The sequence below is a fragment of the Pristis pectinata genome, chromosome 20 (genome assembly GCF_009764475.1).
Source record: "Pristis pectinata isolate sPriPec2 chromosome 20, sPriPec2.1.pri, whole genome shotgun sequence".
Classification (NCBI taxonomy): Eukaryota; Metazoa; Chordata; class Chondrichthyes; order Rhinopristiformes; family Pristidae; genus Pristis; species Pristis pectinata.
In genome coordinates this window covers 32418032-32440680 of record NC_067424.1, presented here as the reverse complement: position 1 = coordinate 32440680, position 22649 = coordinate 32418032, and the positions used below count along the sequence as shown (strand labels likewise).

At 43.3% G+C, this 22649-nt stretch overlaps 2 protein-coding genes across 6 annotated transcripts in view; one reads left to right on the top strand and one right to left on the bottom strand.

Moving 5' to 3' along the window:
• Positions 1–13752, bottom strand: part of LOC127580770 (F-actin-monooxygenase mical1-like) — a 133882-nt gene extending 120130 nt beyond the window's left edge. For 4 of the 5 annotated variants that reach the window (XM_052034609.1, XM_052034617.1, XM_052034616.1 and 1 more), the window contains exons 1-4: positions 13675–13752; positions 12869–12999; positions 12070–12227; positions 1216–1308 (exon numbers count right to left, since the gene is read on the bottom strand). The gene's annotated coding sequence lies outside the window, so the exon portion shown is untranslated. The remainder of the gene's footprint in view (positions 1–1215; positions 1309–12069; positions 12228–12868; positions 13000–13674) is intronic. The other variant, XM_052034614.1, reaches the window with a different exon arrangement.
• Positions 13753–15490: 1738 nt separating this feature from the next.
• rpl10a (ribosomal protein L10a) lies at positions 15491–21846 on the top strand. Its single transcript, XM_052034958.1, has 5 exons — positions 15491–15643; positions 19532–19612; positions 19961–20109; positions 20882–21054; positions 21635–21846. The coding sequence occupies exons 3-5, from the start codon at positions 20052–20054 to the stop codon at positions 21803–21805; spliced, it is 402 nt and encodes a 133-aa protein (XP_051890918.1). The 5' UTR covers positions 15491–15643; positions 19532–19612; positions 19961–20051; the 3' UTR covers positions 21806–21846.
• Positions 21847–22649: the final 803 nt, after the last annotated feature.

The following is a 22649-nucleotide window of genomic DNA, read 5'->3' as shown; positions in this document are numbered from 1 at the left end:
GGGGTCAGTGCCATTAATAATTTGGATGTGAATATAGGAGTTATGACTGGTAGGTTTGCAGATGGTAGTGTTGTCAACAGTGAGGAGGATAGTCGTGAAGTACAGGATGATCTTTATCAGTGGGTAAGACGGGCAGAGGAACGTTAGATGGAATTTAATGTTAAATGTGAAGTGATGCACTTTGGAGGGGGGACGAACAAAATGAATGATAAGATCCTAGGGAATTTTGAGGAACAGAGGGACCTGGTGTACAGTCCAAGGATCCCTAAAGGTAGCAGCACAGGGAGACAAGGTGGTGAAGAGGGCATACAGAATACTTGACTTCATTAGCTGGGGCAAAGGAAAAAGAGCAGGGAGGTTCGGTACAACTTTATATAATATTGGTGAGGCCACAGCTGGAGTACTGTGTACAGTCTGTTCACCACACTAAAAGTAGTACATGATTGCACTGGAGAGAATGCAGAGGAGATTCACCAGGACGTTGCCTGGGATGGAGTGTTTCGTTTACGAGGAGAGATTGGATAGGTTGAGTTTGCTTTGCTTGGAGCTGAGGAGGCTAAAGAGGGAGCTGATAGAGGCATACAAAATTATGATGGACATTGATAGGATAGATAGTAGGAAACCTTCCCCCATGGCAGAGGTGTCTAAAACTAGAGGGCATAGGTTTCAGGTAAGGACGAAGAGATTTAGAGGGGATCTCAGAAGAAACTTTTTGACCCAGAGGGTGATTGGAGTCTGGAACGTACTATCTGAGGGGAAGTGAAGGCAGATACTCTCTTTAAGAAGAATCTAGATGAGCATTTGAAACCCAAGGCAAGGAAGGCTACAGACCAAGTGCTGGTAAATATGATCAGTATGGATGAGTACCTGATGAACGACATAGATATGGTGGGCCAAAGGGTCTGTTTCTGTGCTGTAGGACTCCATGACTCTAGGGTTGGGTATAAGTGGAGAATCAGATGATCTGGTTATTATCTCTGCAGTTTGGTGGGCCTTGCTGTGGGAATTGGCAATGTGGTTTACACTGAACTCCTCTGAGTTAGCAAGCTACTCCACTGCACTAAATTATTACAGAACAAAATAGAAGTAAAACCAAATGAACCACCCTGCATCAACACGGGTACCCGATACAGTCCTGCAAGGTCCTGCCAACAAACAACTAGAGATTTGTTTCAAAAGTCTCCTCTGTATCACAGTTGAAGGTAGGGCACTTACAGAGTGATGTTCTGAAACAGTTGATGGAGCTGGTGCTATGACCATCACATGACCTTCATGCAGGGAACGCTTCAGTTGATGAGATTGTTCTCTCTATGAAACAAAGGGTGATTTCAGTGAAAAGTTGCCGTCAATCTCTTCCGATCTTTTCAGTGCTCCCCAAATTCCCCAGAGGTAGATCAATCTGAAACAATGCAGCATGGTATTGTGGAGCAACCAGCACCTGCAGTCTCTTGTGTCCCCAGCATGATATTGCATTCCATTCTCCTCTGATCCAGTCGCCGTATTTACTATGTAAAAATTGTTCGCTTTAGATCAGCAAACTTCAGGGAATTTTACAGCTTAATTTCAAAGCTGCACATTCAGTCAGCAATTTTATCTTTCAGTCCCCATGACTTCTGGTGGTCTATTTGAATAGTGTCCATCATATGTGAACCAGACAGAAAACAAAGAACCTGCATTAATATAGCAACTTTCACAACCTCAGGGTATCCCAAAGTGTTTCACAGCTGATGGAGTAATTCTGAAATGTGGTCACGTAACCTTGTATACCAGAGATTTCCAGCTTCCAGCCTTAACCAATGACTGATGGTCATCAGGTGCAAACATCATGAACTCAAGAGTTCCTGTGATGTGAGCACCACTACTGTGATGGATAGTGTGTGAGATGCTTTCTGATGGATGACTTGTGTTATCTGTACCGACCTACCTTCTTTTTAGCTATTTGTTCATAGCATGTGAACATCAGTGTTCAGCCCATTAAGAGTCAATCACTTTGGTTGGTCAGGAGTCACATATATGCCAGAGTGGGTAAGAACAGTGGGCTTATTTCCCTGAAGTACATTAGGGGGTTCTTAATGACAATTCAATTGCTTTATTCTCACCATTACCAGCATTGACTTTTTATTCCAGGTTTATCCCAATTGCCACGGTGGATGTTAACTTCAGTTTCTAGATTAATAACCTGGATAGTTGTTCAATAAGTTAGCCATTATGCTACTGTTTCATAATCATGCGATACCAATTTTTTTCAATTAAACTCTAGCTTGTATCTGTCACAACACATTGCTGTAAACTGCAGCACTCTCTCTCTTACTTAGAGTTAAACTTCCCTTGTTAAATAAGCATCTGTCTATTGCTTCTAGAAGTATGCCTGAAACCATGCCACAGAGCTATAACAAGTTGGCTACTGTCAATGCATTCTCTCAGAATATAAACAGACTTTTCCCAACTGCTGGATGTTTCAAAGCCCATTAAACATTTTTGACATGTAATGAATGATGTAATGTGGGAGATTTGTTCAATGCAACATGTGCTGAGGCACTGATTCAAGAATGCCAGCAAATCACAAATCAGGTTACTAATCAACTAAAATAAGGAGAGAAATCAGCCAAGATTCTTTCAACTGATCTCTCTCCAGTACCTTCTATTGAAAAGGCTGCATATGTGGACATTGGACAAGAAGAGGATCAGTCTCGCTGTGATTCATTCAGTCGTGAACAATGAACTGACATGTACTAGGCTGGAAGTTTAATCCCTCCTATTTTCAGTAGCCAGACCCCTCCACTATATATGCCAGTTCACACTGTCACAGGAGCCCTGTGAAACTGGTTAGAACAGCTGCACATTATGAATATCCTTTATTGCTCATGCTATTCACACTGGATTGAGTGGCCATTAGTGGAGGTGGGAAACCAGGCTAGACTACATTGACATCACCAAGGCAGCTGACAGTCCTTAAAGAGTACTGTGGCTGCAGACAGAAGGGAAACTATACTGCTGAAAAATAACTGCTACATATTCAGACAGCAACTCCGTCACTTAGTGCTACACAATAGGCCACTGCTAGTCTTTATTGGTAGAGTGACCAGAAGATCATATGAATTAATAGCAGGAGTAGGCAACTTAGTCCCTTGTGGTTGTATTTACTAAGATCATGGTTGGTCTTATTGAAACCTCAGCTCCATATTCCCAGTTACCAATGGTAATCCTTCAAACTCTTTGCTCATCAAGAATACATCTACCCTCCACCTTAAAACCACTAAAAGGCTCTGTTATTTCTGCCCTTTGAGAAAGAGAGTTCTAAAGACCCATGAAACTATTCTGCCTCGTCTCTCTCTTAAATGGGCAACCCCTTATTTTTAAATACTGAGCACTGGTTCTGGATTCTCCCACAAGAAGAAACATTCTCTCCACATCCACCCCGTCAGCCTCAGGATCTTATGTTTCAATCAGTTTCAACTTTTCCTCAAAAGACAACAATTACTGTCCCAGTGAACCTTCTCAGAAATATTTCCAACATATTGATCTCCTTCCACAAACAATAGGCAGCGTTCCAGATGTGGTTACAATGCTCTGTAGAACTGAAGCATATCCTCCCTACATGTATATTCAACTGCAATAAACGATTATAGTCTGTTAGCTTTCCTAATTGCTTGCTGCACCTGCTTTTTTAGTCAATCATGTACTAGGACACTCAGATCTTTCCGAGCTCTGCAATCCCTCACCATTTAAACATATTGTTTTTATTTTTCCTGTCAAAATAAACAAATTCCACATTTTCCCATAGCATTTCCCATTTGTCAGATCTTTTCCCCCTCACTTAACCTATCTATATCTCTTTGTAGCCTCATGTTCTCTTCACAACTCATTTTCCTACCTACCCTTGTGTCATCAGAAAATTTAGCAATCATACCTTTGGTACCTGCATCCAAGTTGTTAATACCAATTGTAAAAATTGAGACTCCAGCTTTTAAACCTCTGGCACATCATTTATTGCACATTACTGAGCAGAAAAAAAGGCTCATTTACAGTATATCTATTCTCTGTTTCCTGTTAACCAGCCAATCTTCTAGCCACACCAATATGTTACTTCCTACACCATAAGTTTTTATTGTCACATAACCTTTGAGGTGGCACCTTATCAAATGCCTTCTGGAAATCTAAATGTAGTACATCCACTGGTTCCCCTTCATCCAAAGTACCTGTTACTTCTTCAAAGAACTCCAATAAGTTAGGGAAATATGCTTTCTGTTTCACAAAACCATGTTCATTTTCCTGATTGTCTTGAAGTTTTCTAAGTACTGTGCTATAACATCTTTAGTTATGACTTCAAACATTTTCCACGGATGGATGTTAAGCCATGCGGTCTAGGGTTTCCTTCTCTGTATCTCCTTCCATTACAGTGAAAACGGATGCAAAATAACTGCTTAATTCTGCCCTCTCTTTAATTTCTACTATTAATTTCTCAGACTCACTTTCTATAGGACCAATGCTCACTTTGTTAACTACGGAAATATAAAAACAGGTAATAGTCTCACTGCTGTGGTCTGGGGTTCCCACCTGCTTCAAAAGGGCAGCAATCATACCAGTGCCCAAGAAGAACAGGGTGAACTGCCTCAATGACTATTGACTGGTAGCACTCACATCTTACACGATCAAGTGCTTTGAGCTCAGCTTCTAAACCTGGGCCTCCGTACCTCCCTCTGCGACAGGAACCTCAACTTCCTTGTTGGGAGACCATAGTCAGTACGCATCAGTGATAACATCTCCTCCTCGCTGACTATCAACACAGGTGCACCTCAAAGATGCATACTTAGCCCACTGCTCTACTCTCTCATAACTGTGTGGCTAAGCACAGCTCAAACCCCATTTATAAATTTGCAGATGACGTCATTGTTGTTGGTAAAATCTCAGATGGCAACGAGGAAGTATACAAGAGTGAGATAGATCAGCTGGTTGACTGGTGTCGCGACAACAACCTTGCACTCAACGTCAGCAAGACCAAGGAATTGACTGTGGACTTGAGGGGTCAGTAGTGGAAAGGGTGAGCAGCTTTAAGTTCCTGGGTGTCAACATCTTTGGATTGAGGATCCGTCCTGGACCCAACACATTGATGCAATCACGAAGAAGGCACGCCAGCAGCCCTACTTCGTTAGGAGTTTGAGGAGATTTGGTATGTCACCAAAGACTGTTGCAAATTTCTAGACATATGGCGGAGAGCATTCTGACTGGTTGCCTCACAGCTTGGTATGGAGGCTCCAATTCACAGGATCCAAGAGGCTGCAGAGGGTTGTAGATTCAGTCAGTTCCATCACGGGCACAACCCTCCCCACCATCAAGGACACCTTCAAGAAGTGGTGCCTCAAAGTGGTGGCACCATCATTCAGGACCCTCACCATCCGGGACATGCTTTCTTCTCATTACTACCATCAGGAAGGAGGTAGAGGAGTGAAGACCTACACTCAACGATTCAGGAACAGCTCCTTCTGATTTGTGAACGGTCCATAAGAACTAACTGATTGTTCCTTTTTTTTTGCACTATTTATTTTGTAATTTACAGTAATTTTATGTCTTTGCTCTGTACTGCTGCCACAAGCAAATTTCACGTCATATAAGACAGTGATAATAAACCTGATTCTGATTCTCGTTTTCTATTTAGCTTTCCTTTCCTATTCTAATTTTCTCTTCTTTTTAAACCTTTTACTTATCCCTTGCTTTTTTAAAATATTCTGATCTGTCAACTCTGCACAATCATATGCTTTTTCCGAGTTTGATACTATCTTTAACTGTTTTAGATAACCATAGACTTTCTCGTTGAAATGTATCCATTCAGTGTATTCTGAAAGATCCTTTTCATAGGTCTGCCATTGTATCTCGATTTGCCAGTGCATTTTAGGTAGCTCTGCTTTTGCGCACTCATAATTGCCCTTACTTGAGTTTAAAATACTAATCTTGGACCCATTCTTCTCTTCCTTGAAATTATATACTGTAAATTCAGTCATATTATGATCATATATCGAGGGGCTCCTTCACAATAGCGTAATTAGTTAATACTATCTTGTTGCATAATACAAAGGAACAAGCTGCCAGGGAAAGTGGATGAGGTAGGTACTATAGCAACATCTAAAAGACACAATCAGGTTCATGAATAGTAGAAGTTTAGAGAGAGAGATGGGTCAAACATGGGCAAATGGGACCAACCTAGATGGGCAACCTGGTCGGCATGGATGAATTGGCCTGAAGAGTCTTTCCATGCTGTAAATTGTTTTTTTATTGCCACAAGTACCAAGGTACAGTGAAAAACTTGTCTTGCATACCGCTCATACATATCAATTCATTACAACAGTGCATTGAGGTAGTACAAGGTAAAACAATAACATAATGCAGAATAAAGTGTTACAGTCACAGAGAAAGTGAATGCAGGTAGACAATAAGGTGCAAGGTCATAATGAGGTAGATTGCGAGGTCAAGGTTCCATCTTATTGTACTAGGGAACTGTTCAATAGTCTTATCACAGTGGGATAGAAGCTGTCCTTGAGCTGGTGCTACGTGCTTTCAGGGTTTTGTATCTTCTGCCTGATGGGAGGGAGGAAGGAGAATGCGGGGGTGAGTGGGGTCTTTGATTATGCTGGCTGCTTTACCAAGTGTAGACAGAGTCCATGGAGGGGAGGCTGGTTTCCGTGATGTGCTGGACTATGTTCACAACTCTCTGCAGTTTTTTGTGGTCACGGGCAGAGCAGTTGCCATACCGAGCCATGATACATCAAGATAGGATGCTTTCTATGGTGCATCGAAAAAAACTGGTGAGGGTCAAAGGGGACATGCCAAATTTCTTTACCCTCCTGAGGAAGTAGAGGCACTGGTGTGTCTTCTTGGCCGTGGCATCTACATGGTTAGACCAGGCTTTTGGTTTGTCCAGTCCTCGGAACTTGAAGCTCTCAACCCTCTCGACATCAGCACCGTTATGTAAACAGGAGCATGTGCACTGCCCCCCCTTCCTGAAGCCAATGACCAGCTCTTTTGTTTCGTTGACATTGAGGGAAAGGTTGTTGTAATGACACCACGTACTAGGCTCTCCATCTGCTTACTGTACTCCGACTCATTGTTATTTGAGATACGGCCTAATACGGTGGTATCATCTGCAAACTTGTAGATGGAGTCAGAGCAGAATCTGGCCGCGCAATTGTGAGTGTACAGGGAGTAGAGTAGGGAGCTGAGGACGCAGCCTTGTGGGGCACCAGTGTGGAGGATAATCCTGGCAGAGGTGTTGCTGCCTATCCTGACCGATTGCGGTCTGTTGGTCAGGAAGCCAAGGATCTATGACTCTATTACTCTGAGACTGCAACACCAAATCTAGTATAACTGGCTCTCTAGTTTGCTCCACAAGATTCTATTCTCAGAAACCATTGCAAAAGCACTCTTTGAACTCTTCATATTGGCTGACTTTGTCCATTTATTTTACTAGCCTATACATGCAGTATATTAGTATATGCAGTATATTTATTTCATTAGTCTATACATGCAGTATATTGTAATCCCCCATAATTATCTCTGTACATTTTTGTATTCCCATACAGTTTCCGTTAGGAGCCAGTACACCTCTCCCACTAGTGAATCATTTTATTATTTCTTATCTCCAGCCAATCTGCTTATATATCCTGGTTTCCTGAACATAGTTCACCCTCTCTATTGTGCTAAAACATCATTAATTAACAGAGTCACCACCTTTTTTCAATTTCCTCTCTTTCCTAAATTTGATGAAACCTTCAATATTCAACCTATGTCATCCTGTGCTCTGTTTCTGTATCGGCTATAAGATGATACTTATTTTCATTTCTACTCTCAGTTCATCTGATTGTTTTGAAAGCTATAAACGCTCAGTCACACAGCCTTTAGTTTTGTCATTTTATCACTTATGTTACCCCAGCCATATCTACTGACTTACTCTTAGATTTCTATTCTCTATCCCTTTCTGTCAGCCTGGTCAACATTCTCAACATTTCTCTCTATTCTTTGATTCCCTGCCCCCACTATTTTGCTGAGTTCCAGAGCACAGAGTTTTGGTAACTGAAGGCATGGCTGTCAGTGATGGGGTATGGAGATTGGGGTTGGCAAAAAGTTAGAATTAGGGAAATGCGGATTTCTTAGGGTACCCAGGGCTGGTGGGAGGGTACAGAGAAAAGGCAAGATGGGACCATGGAAAGATTTAAAAATAGGGATGGAAATTCTAAAATCAAACTACAGTACGGCTGGACCATTTTAGGTCAGTGAGCTGATGAATGAATAGCACTCAGTGCAAGGATATCAGAAGCAGAATTTTCGATGAGCTCAAATCAGGGACCACTGGCGGCCAGCCTAGATGAGTCCAGCGGTAGCAAGTATTCTTTTCCATAAGCAGATAAACTGCAGAGAGTTGTGGACACAGCCCAGCACATCACAGAAACCAGCCTCCCCTCCGTGGACTCTGTCTATACCTCTCACTGCCTTGGTGAAGCAGCCAGCATAATCAAAGAGCCCACCCACCTAGAACATTCTCTCTTCTCCCATCAGGCAGAAATGCAGGAGCCTGGGGGCACATAACACCAGGCTCAAGGACAGCTTCTACCCCACTGTTATAAGACTATCGAACGGTTGCCTTATATGATGAGATGGACTCTTGACCTCACAATCTACCTCGTTATGACCTTGCACCTTATTGTCTACCTGCACTGCAAATCCTCTGTAGCTGTGATACTTTACTCTGTATTCTGTTATTGTTTTTACCCTGTACTACCTCAATGCACTGTGTAATGAATTGATCTGTATGAACAGTATGCAAGACAAGTTTATCACTGTACCTTGGTACAAGTGACAATAATATACCAATACTGCAATTAATTTTCAAACTTTAACATATATTATTATAATTTAATATATTGTTTTCACCATTGACAGGAATTATTCTCTACTGGTACTAGTCCAGCAATGTTAAAGTATACCATTAAGTAAGATTTATCACATACACCTGTTTGTTCTCATTGATTATTATCACTCCTGTATTACTACATAACTACTCACATACAAGGACAATATTCCTCCTCTTCAGCCCAAGTGCAGTGAATTCTACTAGTGCTCCTGCTGAGATCAGCTAACTCAGCACAGCCCTGGGGATCAGAGCCAGGATCTTCTGCTTTGCCGGGCTTAGCTACACAGCACGTGGTGTATTTATCTAATAAGTCTTTACAGAATATTCTATGAACCACTGTCAAGACGCACTGTACCAAATGCACATTCAAACCACTTGGATAGTTTAAAAGATGCTTCCCATCCGCGTGCATCTTGGTGGCTATGCAGAAGGATTTTGACTTCTACGTGCTAAACCATGCATGAGCACTAGGCCAAAGTAACAACTGGGTGGAGTCACAATTCTAATGATCTTTGCCCCAAACAATCTCTGGTTACAAGGTGTTTGCAAACTCATTGTCCATTTGATCTACAAATCCAAAAGTGCAGCTGTACAAATACCACCTCAGGTTGGCTATTTAAAACGGTCGTTGCTTTAAATAACAATTCACGTACAATTGGCTTTGTGCAGATGTTCTCTCGCTTCAGATTTTCTGCTTCGCTTTACCGAACCCCGTCATTCTCTACGGCAATTTCAAACAGTGAATGACAATTATATGTTTTTATAATTGGGTGCTTTCCCCCATCTTTACTTTACCACAATCCCTTGTGGTTTAGCCAGCCGTGAGACTTAGAAAACAAGTGCCAAACTCGGTTTCTTGGTCATCTGGCATTTGCTGGTCCAACTTGCATCAGAACTCCCAGGGTACAGAGGTAAACACTCAGCGGTGTTTCAGCTTTCTGAGATCAAAAGATTGTGGGTTCAGGATCAGCTCCAGATATCCGAGCATATTCTGTACAGTACTGAATGAATGTTGCACTGTCAGAGGTATTACCGCTCAGATGAGGCATTAACCCAAGGTGCCTTTTGCTCTGTCAAGTGGGCATGAAAGATCCTCGAATAGTATTTTGAGTAAGAAGAAAATTCTCTTATGTCCTGGGCAATACTTATTCCTCCATCAACATCACTAAAACTCTAATTGAAAATTGAGTTCTGTTTGAGCTACAACAGATTTGCCTAGATAATGGATTGCATAGCAAAAAGATTTGTGTGTTACATAATTCAACTTCAATGAAGAACTAAACGTGATTGAAAATCAGGGGCTTCAAGTGAGTTGCACCAAGTTTGCAGCCTCCTTCCTGGCTTCATTGTGTGTCTGACAAGCTAATGCACAAGGGAACCCAGTCTTATTCAGTTGGAACCAACAGCATGCAATACCACTTCTGAATTTTAATCTGCGCATGTGTGACCTGTAGATTGGCTTCAGCGTTAAAGGTGCGTGGTGGGGGATGGTGGGGCGGGGGCTGTCTGACCTGGTCCCAGGTGAGCACCATCTCAGGTAAGCCCCTATAAAGGAGGTACTTCTGAGGACCCTGAAGCACCAGCCCAGAAGCCTGACACCCTCAATCAGGCTGCCCCATACATGTCTGATGGGCTGACCTGCCTCCAGACCCACCCCCTACCCCTCAACCTTAACCACAGAGCACACCGGCACCTCTAGCCACTTACTGTAACTCACCACCGATTGACAACTGGTATCAGATCCTACCCCACAATCCCTAACACACTTCTTCCTGATAACAAACCCTACACTCCCTTCAACACCTGGCAACCAACCTGCACCCAATCCGTATACCTTTCAATTGCTCCCAACCATCTTTTCTGGTGGCTCACTCACCATTGCACCGGCTCCCTTGCAAACCTCCAGACCCCGTTCCAGCTCTAGTAATGGTAGATTATGTGAAGGAAAGGCAAATATGCAAGGCCTGCCCATAAGGTACCTAATTTCCCTTAACAGGCCCTTGAACATGTATTACTTGGCATCACCATGAACCTATTTGGGGAGGGGGGGGGTCGCGACTTAGCAACTAATTGCTAGGTAATTAAATGGATATTATCTCATTGTTCTTTGTGCGAATTTTATTTGCACATTGACCACTAATGTTACCTGCTAGAAGTAGGGTTTAGTGAGAACAAATAATAATAAATGGATCAAGTGGATGGCAGAGTTTTCTGAAAATTAGAGTATATACAAGGCCAATCTACATACTAAAAACTTTTGACAGCACAAGCCTGTGGATTTAATCTCCACTAGTTAATGCTGTATCCATTAAAAACATCCTTTTCCCTTCCTTTCCCGTCTGTCCATCGCCCATCTGCCGAAGGCTTAGATATATTGGTTTTGCAAACGATATGTTTATCATCCTGTCCTCCTCTCACTGATTTACACTGACTCCTGGTTAATCAATGCCACGATTTTAAAATTCTTAATCGTCCCTTTAAATCCCTTCATTGCCTTGTTCCTCCCCATCTCCAGAACTTTCTCCAGCCCCACAGCCCTCTGAGATATACAAGGTCCAGCAATTCTGACCTCTTTTCATTCCCAGTTTTAATCACTCCATAACTGGGGCTTCATCTACCATAGGTTTAAGCTCTGGAGTGATCTCTCTGAATTTCTTTACTATCTTTTACCCTTTAAGAGTCTCTTTAATACTTACTGTATTGTAGTTAGACATGAATAAACAAGTTGTATACTTCTGGTAGCTCTCTATAATTCTCAATATTATGTACACTGCTCACAGTTCGACTAGTCTAGGATTCTGCCCCTCACTGAACACTGAGAGGTGAGAGGTTAGGTCCTGTGTAACAGCCTCTCTAAGGAGGAAACATAAATGGAACTGATGCATTATAAGATTGGTTTGATGGTACAATGAATGTAAAGAAAGATGTGTACCAATTATATTTCCTATATATATAGTATTATGAATAAAATATATTTTTGGAATAAAAAATTTCGAACAATTAATTTGTGCACATGGATTTGCATTAGGATGCAAATCTGAAACCAAATTAGTGAATAATAACAATTAGTAATGTAATTTTTTTCATGGAATGTTTATACAGCAAAAAGCCACTGACATTAGTACACAGTATTGTCACCAGTATCAACAGTAGAAAATTGGGCTTACCTAGCACTTACTCCACCAGCAACTTCACAGCAATAGAATGATTAGATGACCAGTGTATCAATACGGGCATCAACACGATGGCTGATTGCTCAGTTATGGGCAAGCATACGTATCTAAGTCTGTTCAGTCAAGCACCAGTAACAAAGACTACAGCAAATCTGAAAACATATTCAGGGCAAAATACTGAAGACTTTATGTTGGATGAAATGTTTAATGAATAACAAACATCAGCAAAAAGAACCAATGTTTTAACTTATTATACTTATCAACCAATATGCAATGAGTGGGTCAGAAATTGACCCCAGATTTGAAAGAGACTTGAAAGTATGGATGCTTGAAAAATGACATTTTTTAGGAAAATATGTAGTAATATTCCCAGAAACCTAGATATTATTACATTTCACAATGCCCATATCTCTATCAGCTCAGATGCAAAGCCAATATACTATAAACCAACAATAGGCCCTCAAGTGTTGAACAACCAAGTGGACAAAGGGTGAGATGAATAGCATTAAATTGAATTCTGGTGAAAACAAGCCAGAGTGAATGAGAAATACCAACTAGAGAAAACAAAATTACCTCCTGTTGTACATGGATATGTGCAGTACAGCTATAATTTCAGGTGGTCAGAAGAAAAGACTCAAGGATATGCTCTAAGCTTTCTTGAAAAAATTGTAGCATCCCTACTGAATCTGGGAGTACTCAGGATATTATTTAGAAAATCAATGTCATGTCTTGGGAGCACACAGAAGCCCAGCATAAGTGGCCAAAGCAGAACACCACTTCACAAACTACTCACCTGCCTGCCCCGTAAGCCACCTCGTGCCCCATTTGTGGACGAGCCTACAGTTCCCACGTTGGATCCTTTAGCCATCTCAGATCTGACAAAACCAGGATGGAAGTAAGTCATCCTCAATCCTAAGGGACTGCCTTGGAAAGTAAAGAGTTAAAAGGTAAGAAAGACAAGTTGCGGCTGTTTCAGCAAGTCTTCATGCTTCTCAATAACCTGTACTACCCAGTTATAACAAGTAACAAACACTTATTCAAACTTGAATAAGCTTTTAAGTCATCTGCCTTCATATCTACTTATGTGATGCAGTGTTTAATTTTGTTTGATAATGCTGCTGTTAAGCAACATGTGGGTTTTTTTCCACTATTAGAAGCTGACTGTAAGAGTTAGTGGAAAAAGGATCATGGCAGATAGTTAACTAAAGAAAGTAAGTTTAAAAAAGAGTGCAGTTAGGAAGATTTAATCCCAGCAGTGGCAGTGTGACGGAGTAATGGCAGGGCCATGGTGTACTATCAGTGTTAGGACGGCAGAGACAGCTGCACGCTTGGTAACACTCTGAGGCAAAGAAATCCCGGAGCCTTATCAAGATGAATATTTGGTTGGAAGAGTTAAGTGGCTTGTGGAGGGAGTTTCTCACCGCCCTTTCTATGGGGAAATCCAAATAAAATCTCAAAAATAAGTAGCACTGGGTTAAAAGAGCCAACATGGAAATATTAGCAGAACTACAAACGCTGAGAAATTAAAGTTAAGATCTAAAATTATTAATTGTGGGGGTAAATTACGTAGGGGGCTTGGATACAGGTGTAGGCTGATACCTGATGTCAGCCCAGGGGCTGCAACACCCGGCAGCAAAGACCAGAGTCAGCTCCCACTTCGCACTCAACCAGGCTGCGGGCTCCTGGCCCCGCCTCCTACTGTGACGCCGGGCTCCTGGCCCCGCCTCCCACAGTGACGCCGGGCTCCTGGCTCCGCCTTCCACTGTAGCTCCTGGCCCCGCCTCCCACAGTGACTGCAGGCTCCGGGCCCCGCCTCCCACAGTGACTCCGGGCCCCGCCTCCCACAGTGACGCCAGGTTCCTGGCCCCGCCTCCCACTGTGGCTCCTGGCCCCGCCTCCCACGGTGACGCCGGGCTCCGGGCGGCATCACTGATTTAAGGGAACGAGAGCGCTCAGTGAAGATATCGCGAGATTCCGCGCCGGGGCCGCGGCCATAAAAGGCGTCACTTCCGCCACGCCGCTCTCTTTCTTCTCGAGGTGCCGGCAGGATGAGGTGAGCGGCCCGCAATCCGGCTCCATCCGCCGCGGCAGCCGGCCCCAGGGCCGCCCGCTCCCGCTGGGCGCCTCACCCCGGCGGCGGCGGTCCTGTGGGGACGGGATGGGTTGATGAAGCCGCGTTTTTCCAGCGGGATCCGGGGCCCGGCCTGTGGGGGAGAGGGAGGGAGGGTGCCGGCTGGGAATATGGGGGGGGGGGGGGGGGGAGAGGTGGATGGGGAGAGGGGAGGGTCCAGGCTGGGAATATGAGGGGGGTGGAGGTGGACAGGGGGAGAAGGGAGGGTCCAGGCTGGGATCAATGGGTGTGGTGAGAATGGAATGGAGGTGGGACAGGGTAGGGTTCAAGCCAGGAACTGGTGGGGTGGGGGGTGGAAATTGAGATGAGGGCAAGTTCAGGTGGGGGGGGGGGGATGGTGAAGGAGGTGGACAAGGTGAGCTGTTGAGTTGGTGGAAATCCAGAACTCTACCACAGGCTGGTGTGGGCATTGGGGTAAGTGTGACTCAGTGTGGGCATAGGGTGAGCAGTTGATGGAGGCACAAGTGACTGCAGATACTGAAAATCTAAAACAACACAAAGCTGGAGGAACTCTGGGACAGGCAATGTTTATGGAGGGAAAAACAAGATGCTGGAGGAACTCAGCAGGTCAGGCAGCATCTGTGGAGAAAGATGGTCAGGATTATCCTTCAGGAGGGAAATGGGCTGTTGATATTTCAGGTCAAGACTCTTTGAATGGATAGAGGGTCTTGATCTGAAATGTTGACTGCTTCCCTCCGTAGATGCTGCCTTGACCTGCTGAGTTTCTGGAGTGATTTAGGTGAGCAATTAATGTGTAGGTTGAGCATGTTTGTAATTAAACAGAATGGGTTTAATGTGCAGACTTCAAATACCTTCCATGTGCCCATCTGTGTTTGTTTGATTCCTCTGGCTTGGTGACAGGTCTTTTGGCCCACTGTCTGTAACCATTTAGTGCTCATTTATAAGTTAATCAATTGGCAATATTCATGCTAACCTGCAGAATCCTCACTACCACCGCTGATCTCAAATCAAGATTGTCTCCCGTTGTCATCGATTTGTTTGCCTGCACCTGAAGACATGAGGCTGCAGATGCTGGAATCTGGAACAAAAAGCAAAGTGCTGGAGGAATTCAGTGGGTTGAGCAGCATCTGTGGAGGCAAAGGGATGATGCAGGGTGTTGAACTGAAACATCAACTATCTCTGCCCCCACTGATGCTGCTTGACCTGCTGAGTTTCTCCAGCAGTTTGTTTTTCTTTTGCACCTCAGTCCCCAATCTTATTAATCTGCAAATCCCTTTAGGATCCTACAAAAGTCTATCTCCTTGGAACGTAGTGCAGCCCAGAATAAGAACAAGCTTATTTTGACAATAGATGGATGACTTGGCTTTCAAGAATTTAATTAGTGCTTTCCTTGCAATGCAGTAGCAAAGTCTCTCGCGATACTCTCTATGAAGCTGTCCGGGAGGTCCTTCAGGGATCCCAGCAGAAGCCTCGCAAGTAAGTCTTGCTACTTTGTTTAATGGATACATATCCCTTGTCCTGCACAAGTCAATGATTTTGAATATATAAAACTTCCCAATGTGGTTCATTATGATGTCAAGCAATGTTTAACACAATGACACTTAATCTTGTGGCTCGGGGTTGAAAAGCTGTTAAATTGGTACTTTTTAGAAGCAATTTAATAGCTCCATTGCAAAAATCATCAATCTTCAAGAGCTCAGGGTTAGAGCACAGCTATGAAAATTTTTGCTGGGTGGGTTAGTGAAGAGAACAAAGGTTGTGAAGGGGTTTGAAAACAATAGAATTTTCAAATTGGGGCTCTTAAAAACAGCAGCCAGTATATGTAAAACAATATTTTGATATGGGAGTAGGATTTGGTGTGAGACTGGCATAGTTTTTGATGCTTCCTGTTAATCTGGTGTGTGGCTCGGAAGGCTAGCTGGAAATTTGAAGTGGTTCTAGAGTGATTTGTCCTTGTTGCAAGAAGCTATTCTAACATTCCTCTGAATAAGGAAGGGGTCAGATTGGCCACTACTGTAGAAACAGAAGTGAACAGTGTGACTGGAAGTAAGGGGAGTGTGATATTACTGAGCTGGATAGTGGTAGAAGGAAATTTTTACTTTAGAAGGCTGTAGGTGAGTGCCTGAAACGGTCATGTCTAGAAATCTCAAAGTGAGAGGTGAAGGTATGGTTTGTAGATGAGCAGCTGCAGAAATGTTATGAATGGATGGCGAGATGGTTAGTGCATTAGTTTTCTAGCCTGAATTTTGGGAAGGCAATAATGGTTCAGATGGCTTTGTGATGGAGTTTATGGAGTCCCAAGCCTGGTGGTGAAGTTTGTGAAGGAAGTGATTGAGGATAAGGGCACTGAGCTTCAAGTAGGGATTGAGGCTGAGATTAAAATCTGGATGAATGCAGACAAAAGGAAATGGTGAGAATTTTTATGATCTAGAGTGGTTTATAGATTAAATGAGAAGTAAAATCAAATGAAATGAATCCTTAAGTGCCAGAGAAGGTGCAGATGTAGAGTTGTACAGCTCAGGAACAGGCCCTTCAGCCCACTGTCCATGCTGACCATGGTGGCAAATTAAACTAAACCTATCTGCCTGCATGATGTCCCTATGCATCCATCCTCTGCACATCCATGTGCCTATCTAAGAGCCTCTAAATACCTCTATCATATCTGCCTCCACCACCACCACCCTGGCAGCACATTCCAGGCACCCACCACTCTAAAACAAAACCTGCCCCACACATCTTCTTTGAACTTACCCCCTCTCACTTTAAATTAATGCCCCCTGATATTAGAAATTTTCCACCCTGGGGGAGAAAGGTACCAGCTGTCTACTCTGCCTCTCATAATATTATAAACCTCTACCAGGTGTCCCCTTAGCCTCTGTTGCTCCAGAGAAAATAACCCAAGCTTGTCCAGCCTCCTGTTATACCACCTGCCCTCTAATCCAGGCAGCAACTCGGTGAACCTCTTCCGCATCCTCTCCAGTCTCCACTCCACAATGCTCCCAAGTGCTGCCTGACCAAAGTTTTGTGCAGCTGCAGCATGACTTCCCACACCTCCCCCATGCTTATACTCAACGCCCCAACTAATAAAGGCAAACATGCTGCCTTTACCTTTCTGTCTACTTGTGCAGCTACTTTCAGGAAATGTGAGTATCCCCACCCCCTTCCCTGGGGTTATTCTAGACCGGAACCACTAACCCTGTGTCCATTCCCTCAGGTGCTGACTGACCTGCTGAGTGTCCCCACCCCTGGAAAGGAAGGGATGTTTCTGACAGTCCCCTTCTTCCCTTCCCCCATTACCCCCCCCCCCCCACCCCTGCTGCACCACCTACTGTTGAGAGAAGCCTCCTCCCCCAAGGACGAGGATTCGGATTCGCTGTTCAAACCGGTGGTGAAAAATGGTGACATTCTCCCTCACACTGTTGTCACCTTGCCCAAATTTTAGCTTTTAAGGACATTTTGCCCCTAATGGTGTGGCTGGGATATGAGAGATTGAGAAGGGGGATGCTCTTAATTTAGCAGAGTTAGGGTTAGATTCTCCATCCCCATGGGGTTACTGTAAAAGCTATGCTAAAATCCTCAACATACATAAGGGTCTTTGAGCATTCTGAAGGGAGTTGTGGTAAGGAATGGTCACAGCAGAGACACTGGCAGATTACACAAGGCTAAACTGTGGATAATTGAGTAGGATATGAACAAGATTGTTTTCCAGTGGGTATACTGAGTGGAATCAGAATGCTGGAAATCTGCAACTGCTGAGGCAGCATCTGTGGAGAGTTAAGACTTTGGGTTTGGGTCTGTGTCCATCTCCACAGATGCTGCCTTAACTGCTCAGTATTTCTGGTATTTTTTTTGTTTCTTAAGTTCTCAGTTTTTTTTTGCTCCTTTGTATGCAGAGTAGGAAGTTGGTGATGAAATGGGATAGGGCAGTTGTTAATTCTCTCAGCAGCAATGTGGAGAATGCCAAGATGTCGGCTTAACCAAGAGTTGTGGCTGGGAGGTCATTTGTGGGGTTGAATGTTGGTGGATTGAGGTGACAATTTGGGGGGGGGGGGGTGAACTGCTGGTTTTGAGTATAGATTAGCATTAAAATGTCCATTCATAGGTTGGTGTTAGGGTGGTGTGTGCCAATTGTAATTAAGATTAGAGAGGAGGCATTGGGATAACATCAGTTGCTCTAAATCAGAAATGAACTGAATCTTGGTTGAAGAATCCACTCTTTTGTGGGTGTTTCTGTATCTTAATATTTGAAATGCCTTAAAAGCATTGTGCTTAAATTAATATTTGTGTCCTGATTGCCTCAAATGAATGCTTGCTGAGGAGATTTCAATCTGGTCAGATTTTAGGCAAATGCTTATTTTGTGGGGTGGGTAGATATGTGTGCAGTGTTGTTTGGACCTTCAGACTTGAGCTAGTTACTAGTCTGTTCTTAGTCTAAACACTGATTAAAGCCAGGGGCCTGTTGAAACATGTCTGTCTTGAATCACAGGTGTTGTCTCAGCATCCTCTCCGATCAACATTACTGTTAATTGCAATTTTGGCAGCTGCATTTCAGTGGCATACATTTAATTTCCAGTCCACACTGAGTCTTGGGGATAGCCATTAAATCATTTCCTCAGGATGGCTTGCTTCTACCCTGGGTTTGTGGACTGAGGTGGCAGAGGCCAATGTGGGAACTGCAGGCTGCTCCCAGATAGGGCAGGTGGCAGCTGACAGGGTGGGTGGTTTGTGTGTTCCTTCCATCTTGAACACTCCTTGAGCAGCCATGAGCTTGGAAGTCCCCCAGGTCAGTGGGATTGTTGCACTTCATGAAAGAATTGAGTATGCTTTGTCCATCTGGTAATCTCCCAGGACCAAGCTTGCTGTCTATTTTGGTAGTCTGGATCAGGTATATGTGATTTGATGTGGGCTGCCCAACATAGCTGACAGAGTAATTGGCCTCTGCTGCACATACTGGCCTGGGAGAGGATGCTGATACTGGTTTGCCTATCCTTCCTGTCAGTTTGGAGGATTATGCAGAGGCAGCTTTGGTATTTTTCCAGTGCCTTGACACCTACTGTAGTATCACTGGCTGGTGGACAATGAGCTTTGAGCTAGGTCAAAGGACTTAGCCCAATACCCTTTTCCTCAATTGACCCAAGGTAGTGCTGGGGCATTGGTCATGGTGACATTCACTGTCTGCCTTTGCTGTGAGGTGGCCCCTTAGATATGGGATGGGGTCCATGTTTTCAAGGGCCTTGCTTTGAACCTTTGTGTACTGCTTTGTCAAATGATAGAATCGGCCAATGTTATAAGTATAACTGCACTGTTTTAAAATTTGTCATGTGTTTACTGGTTCTGCAAATCTGATGAATGATATCATTTTAGGTTCCTGGAAACTGTGGAGCTGCAGATCAGTCTGAAGAACTATGACCCTCAAAAGGACAAGCGTTTCTCTGGCACTGTCAGGTTCGACTTCTTATTGCTCAACCCAGTTCTCAGTGCAGAATCTGTGGACTATAGGAACTAAATTGGTTTGTTCACAAATGCTACTTCTGCCCAGCTTCAGCACTGATTAAACATGGGTAGTCCTGCCTGTACAGGTTTGGACGGACCTCTACCCTGGGTCTTAAAACATGAGGGGAGGTAAGGTGAGGCATTATTGCCAATCCTACCGACCATTTGTAAGGAGTTAGTTGCTGGTGGATAAGCTCGAGAAGCCAGCAGCAAGGGTAAGGTGTTCACAAAAGTTTCCCTTGAATGCTCTCTGCACTTCTGCAGTTTCCCTGGCTTTTAACATTCAATCATTGTGTCTAGGCTAAAGAGTGCCCCTCGGCCCAAGTTTTCCATCTGTGTGCTTGGTGACCAGCAACATTGTGATGAGGCCAAGGCTGCTGACCTCCCTCACATGGATATCGAGGCTCTAAAGAAACTGAACAAGAACAAAAAGATGGTTAAAAAGCTTGGTGAGTTTGAGGGTGTTTATATTTGTGGACTGGATGCAGGTACACTAGGACATGAGTTAGAACATTACAGCACAGTGCAGGCCCTTCACACAATGTTGTGCCGACCATTTTATCCTGCTCTAAGATCTATCTAACCCTTCCCTCTCACATAGCCCTCATTTCTCTATCATTCATGTATGTACCCCCACAACCTCTGCTGGCAGTGCATTCCACACACCCACCACTGTTTTTAAAAAAAAAACTTGCCCCTGACATCCCCCTTATTTTCCTCCAATCACCTTAAAAATTATGTCCCCTTGTATTAGCCATAAAGTTGAAAGATCCCTGATCATGTGAAATATGATAAAGCTGGGTTTGGCTTTTATTTGCAGCAGTAGTTTCAAGGTGTCTTGAAGATGAAACATGCAGAGCAGAGGGAGTTTAGACAGGTTGGGTATTGAATTTGTCCAATCCATCAGAGCCTTTTCACCTCAGCTGGTAGCCTGAATATTTAGGGAAGTTTGAATATCTATAAAGGTTGCACTAAGGAATGGGCTGGAAAGTTGGATGTTTCCAACTCCTGAACAAAGGTCTAAAGAGATTGGTTCATCTGTCCCAATCTATAGTTTCTATTGCTGAGAAAGTTGAGTAAACAGTAAGTCTAATGTATAATAGAACTAAGAGCGGTATAGTTTTGATAAAGCATCTAGAGTTTGCAAATCAGTGACATTTCATCAGTTTTTGTGATAATTATGAAGGTAGTACTTCAAACTATTCATCGATTCCTTTGCAGCAAAGAAGTATGATGCTTTCCTTGCCTCTGAGTCCCTCATTAAGCAGATTCCTCGTATTCTGGGCCCTGGTCTGAACAAGGCTGGCAAGTTTCCCTCCCTCCTCACTCACAATGAGAACATGATCACCAAAGTAGATGAAGTCAAATCAACCATCAAGTTCCAGATGAAGAAGGTGAGTATTTAATGAATTGCTTATGTATAAACGGAATCTGTCTTGGGAATCTGCACTGGTGAGGATTCAAGTGACTGGGTTTTAGTGGAAGTGGGTGTTCAAATGTCAATGACCATTTGCATTTCTTGGGTTTAATTGTTTTTGAATATTTAAACTGCATGTCCATTGGTAGTCTTATCAAACAATGTTTTGGTGAGAAGTTCCAAGTCTAAAACTGAACTTGGGTACTCCATGCTGATTGCAGCTCATGCAGCTGGAGTTTTCATTGGATATTTGTGCAGTTCACAGCTGAATTTTGTACTGGGGAAAGTGGCAATGCAAAGGATTAATTCTGTTTTTCCTGCACATGGATGCATTTTGTGGTTTGAGCATATTGGTGCAACCAGTTTCATAATATCAGGGTGTTGCTGAGAGGTATTGATGCTGCACCTTCAAAAAGGAAAAGGTCGGAAGTCCATGTCCTAGAGCTTTAATCCTATTTGGTGTTTTATTGGTAGCTTGAGAATTGAGTGTCAATTCTTTGAAGTGAAGTCTCACATTTGACCATTTCCCTCCTTCCCAACCCCTTTCCAAACCCCAGGTCCTGTGCTTGGCTGTTGCAGTGGGACATGTTAAAATGACTGAAGAGGAACTGGTCTACAACATTCACTTGGCCATCAACTTCCTGGTGTCACTGCTGAAGAAAAACTGGCAGAATGTGCGTGCCTTGTACATCAAGAGTAGTATGGGCAAGCCCCAACGCCTCTACTAAATGTTCTGTTCAATGTTATAAAAAATAAATACTTCATAGCATTTGCTCATCTGACTTTTATTTTGTTGCCAAAAATTGCCTTTAGTGATTTATGGAACCTGAGTAGCCATGAAGCTGCTGATATTCTTGTCAATATCCATCCTGCTGCTTTCATTTATAATCTTCAAAGCACAAGTCACCAGTCCAACAACTCTCAAAGCTCAATATTGGCCACAACCCCAAAGAGTTCAATCCCTCCTCTCCATTGCATGGTAATTTGTAGGAACTGTTTATAAAATGCATGTCAGGTACAAAGGCTACTTTGGCAGCATCTCCCAAATCTTGTCACCAAGGAAAGCAAGGGTAGCAGGTGCATCAGAGTGCTGCCCTTCCAAATCACCTGGGAGTGAAGTTAATTCTAAATATAACTGCCTTCATCAATGGCAGGGCCTAAATCTTGGCATATGCCACCTAACAGGTACATACAGTTATGTCTTCACTAGGATTGGTGTGATTCAAGATGAGAACTAATTAACATTTTGTTTGGGGATAATTAAAAATGAGTAATTAATGTTAGTGTTCATGGTGATAACCATATTGGGTAAGAATTAAAAAGGACCAATTCTTCAGCAGTAGGTTTCTATCCTGAAAACTGGTCTAATATTTTCTAAGGAATGTATTCACATTCACAGCCAGGCATTTTTTGGTCTAGTGTGGAGATGGACACTAAAAGAGGTAATGGGGTGGTGCTACTAGTCCACTCACAAAAAGGTTACAATGCCCTACTGTGGTTAGTTAACCTCCAGGTGTAGTGCTGTGCTTATTTGTTAGTCTCTTAATTCATCTGGAAACTCACTGGAATATA

Coding starts and splice junctions, on each gene's coding strand:
- rpl10a (XM_052034958.1), top strand. CDS start 20,052: ATGGATATCGAGGCTCTAAAGAAACTGAACAAGAACAAAAAGATGGTT. Junction 20,110..20,881: donor AAAGATGGTTAAAAAGCTTG/GTGAGTTTGAGG, acceptor ATTCCTTTGCAG/CAAAGAAGTATGATGCTTTC. Junction 21,055..21,634: donor TCAAGTTCCAGATGAAGAAG/GTGAGTATTTAA, acceptor TCCAAACCCCAG/GTCCTGTGCTTGGCTGTTGC.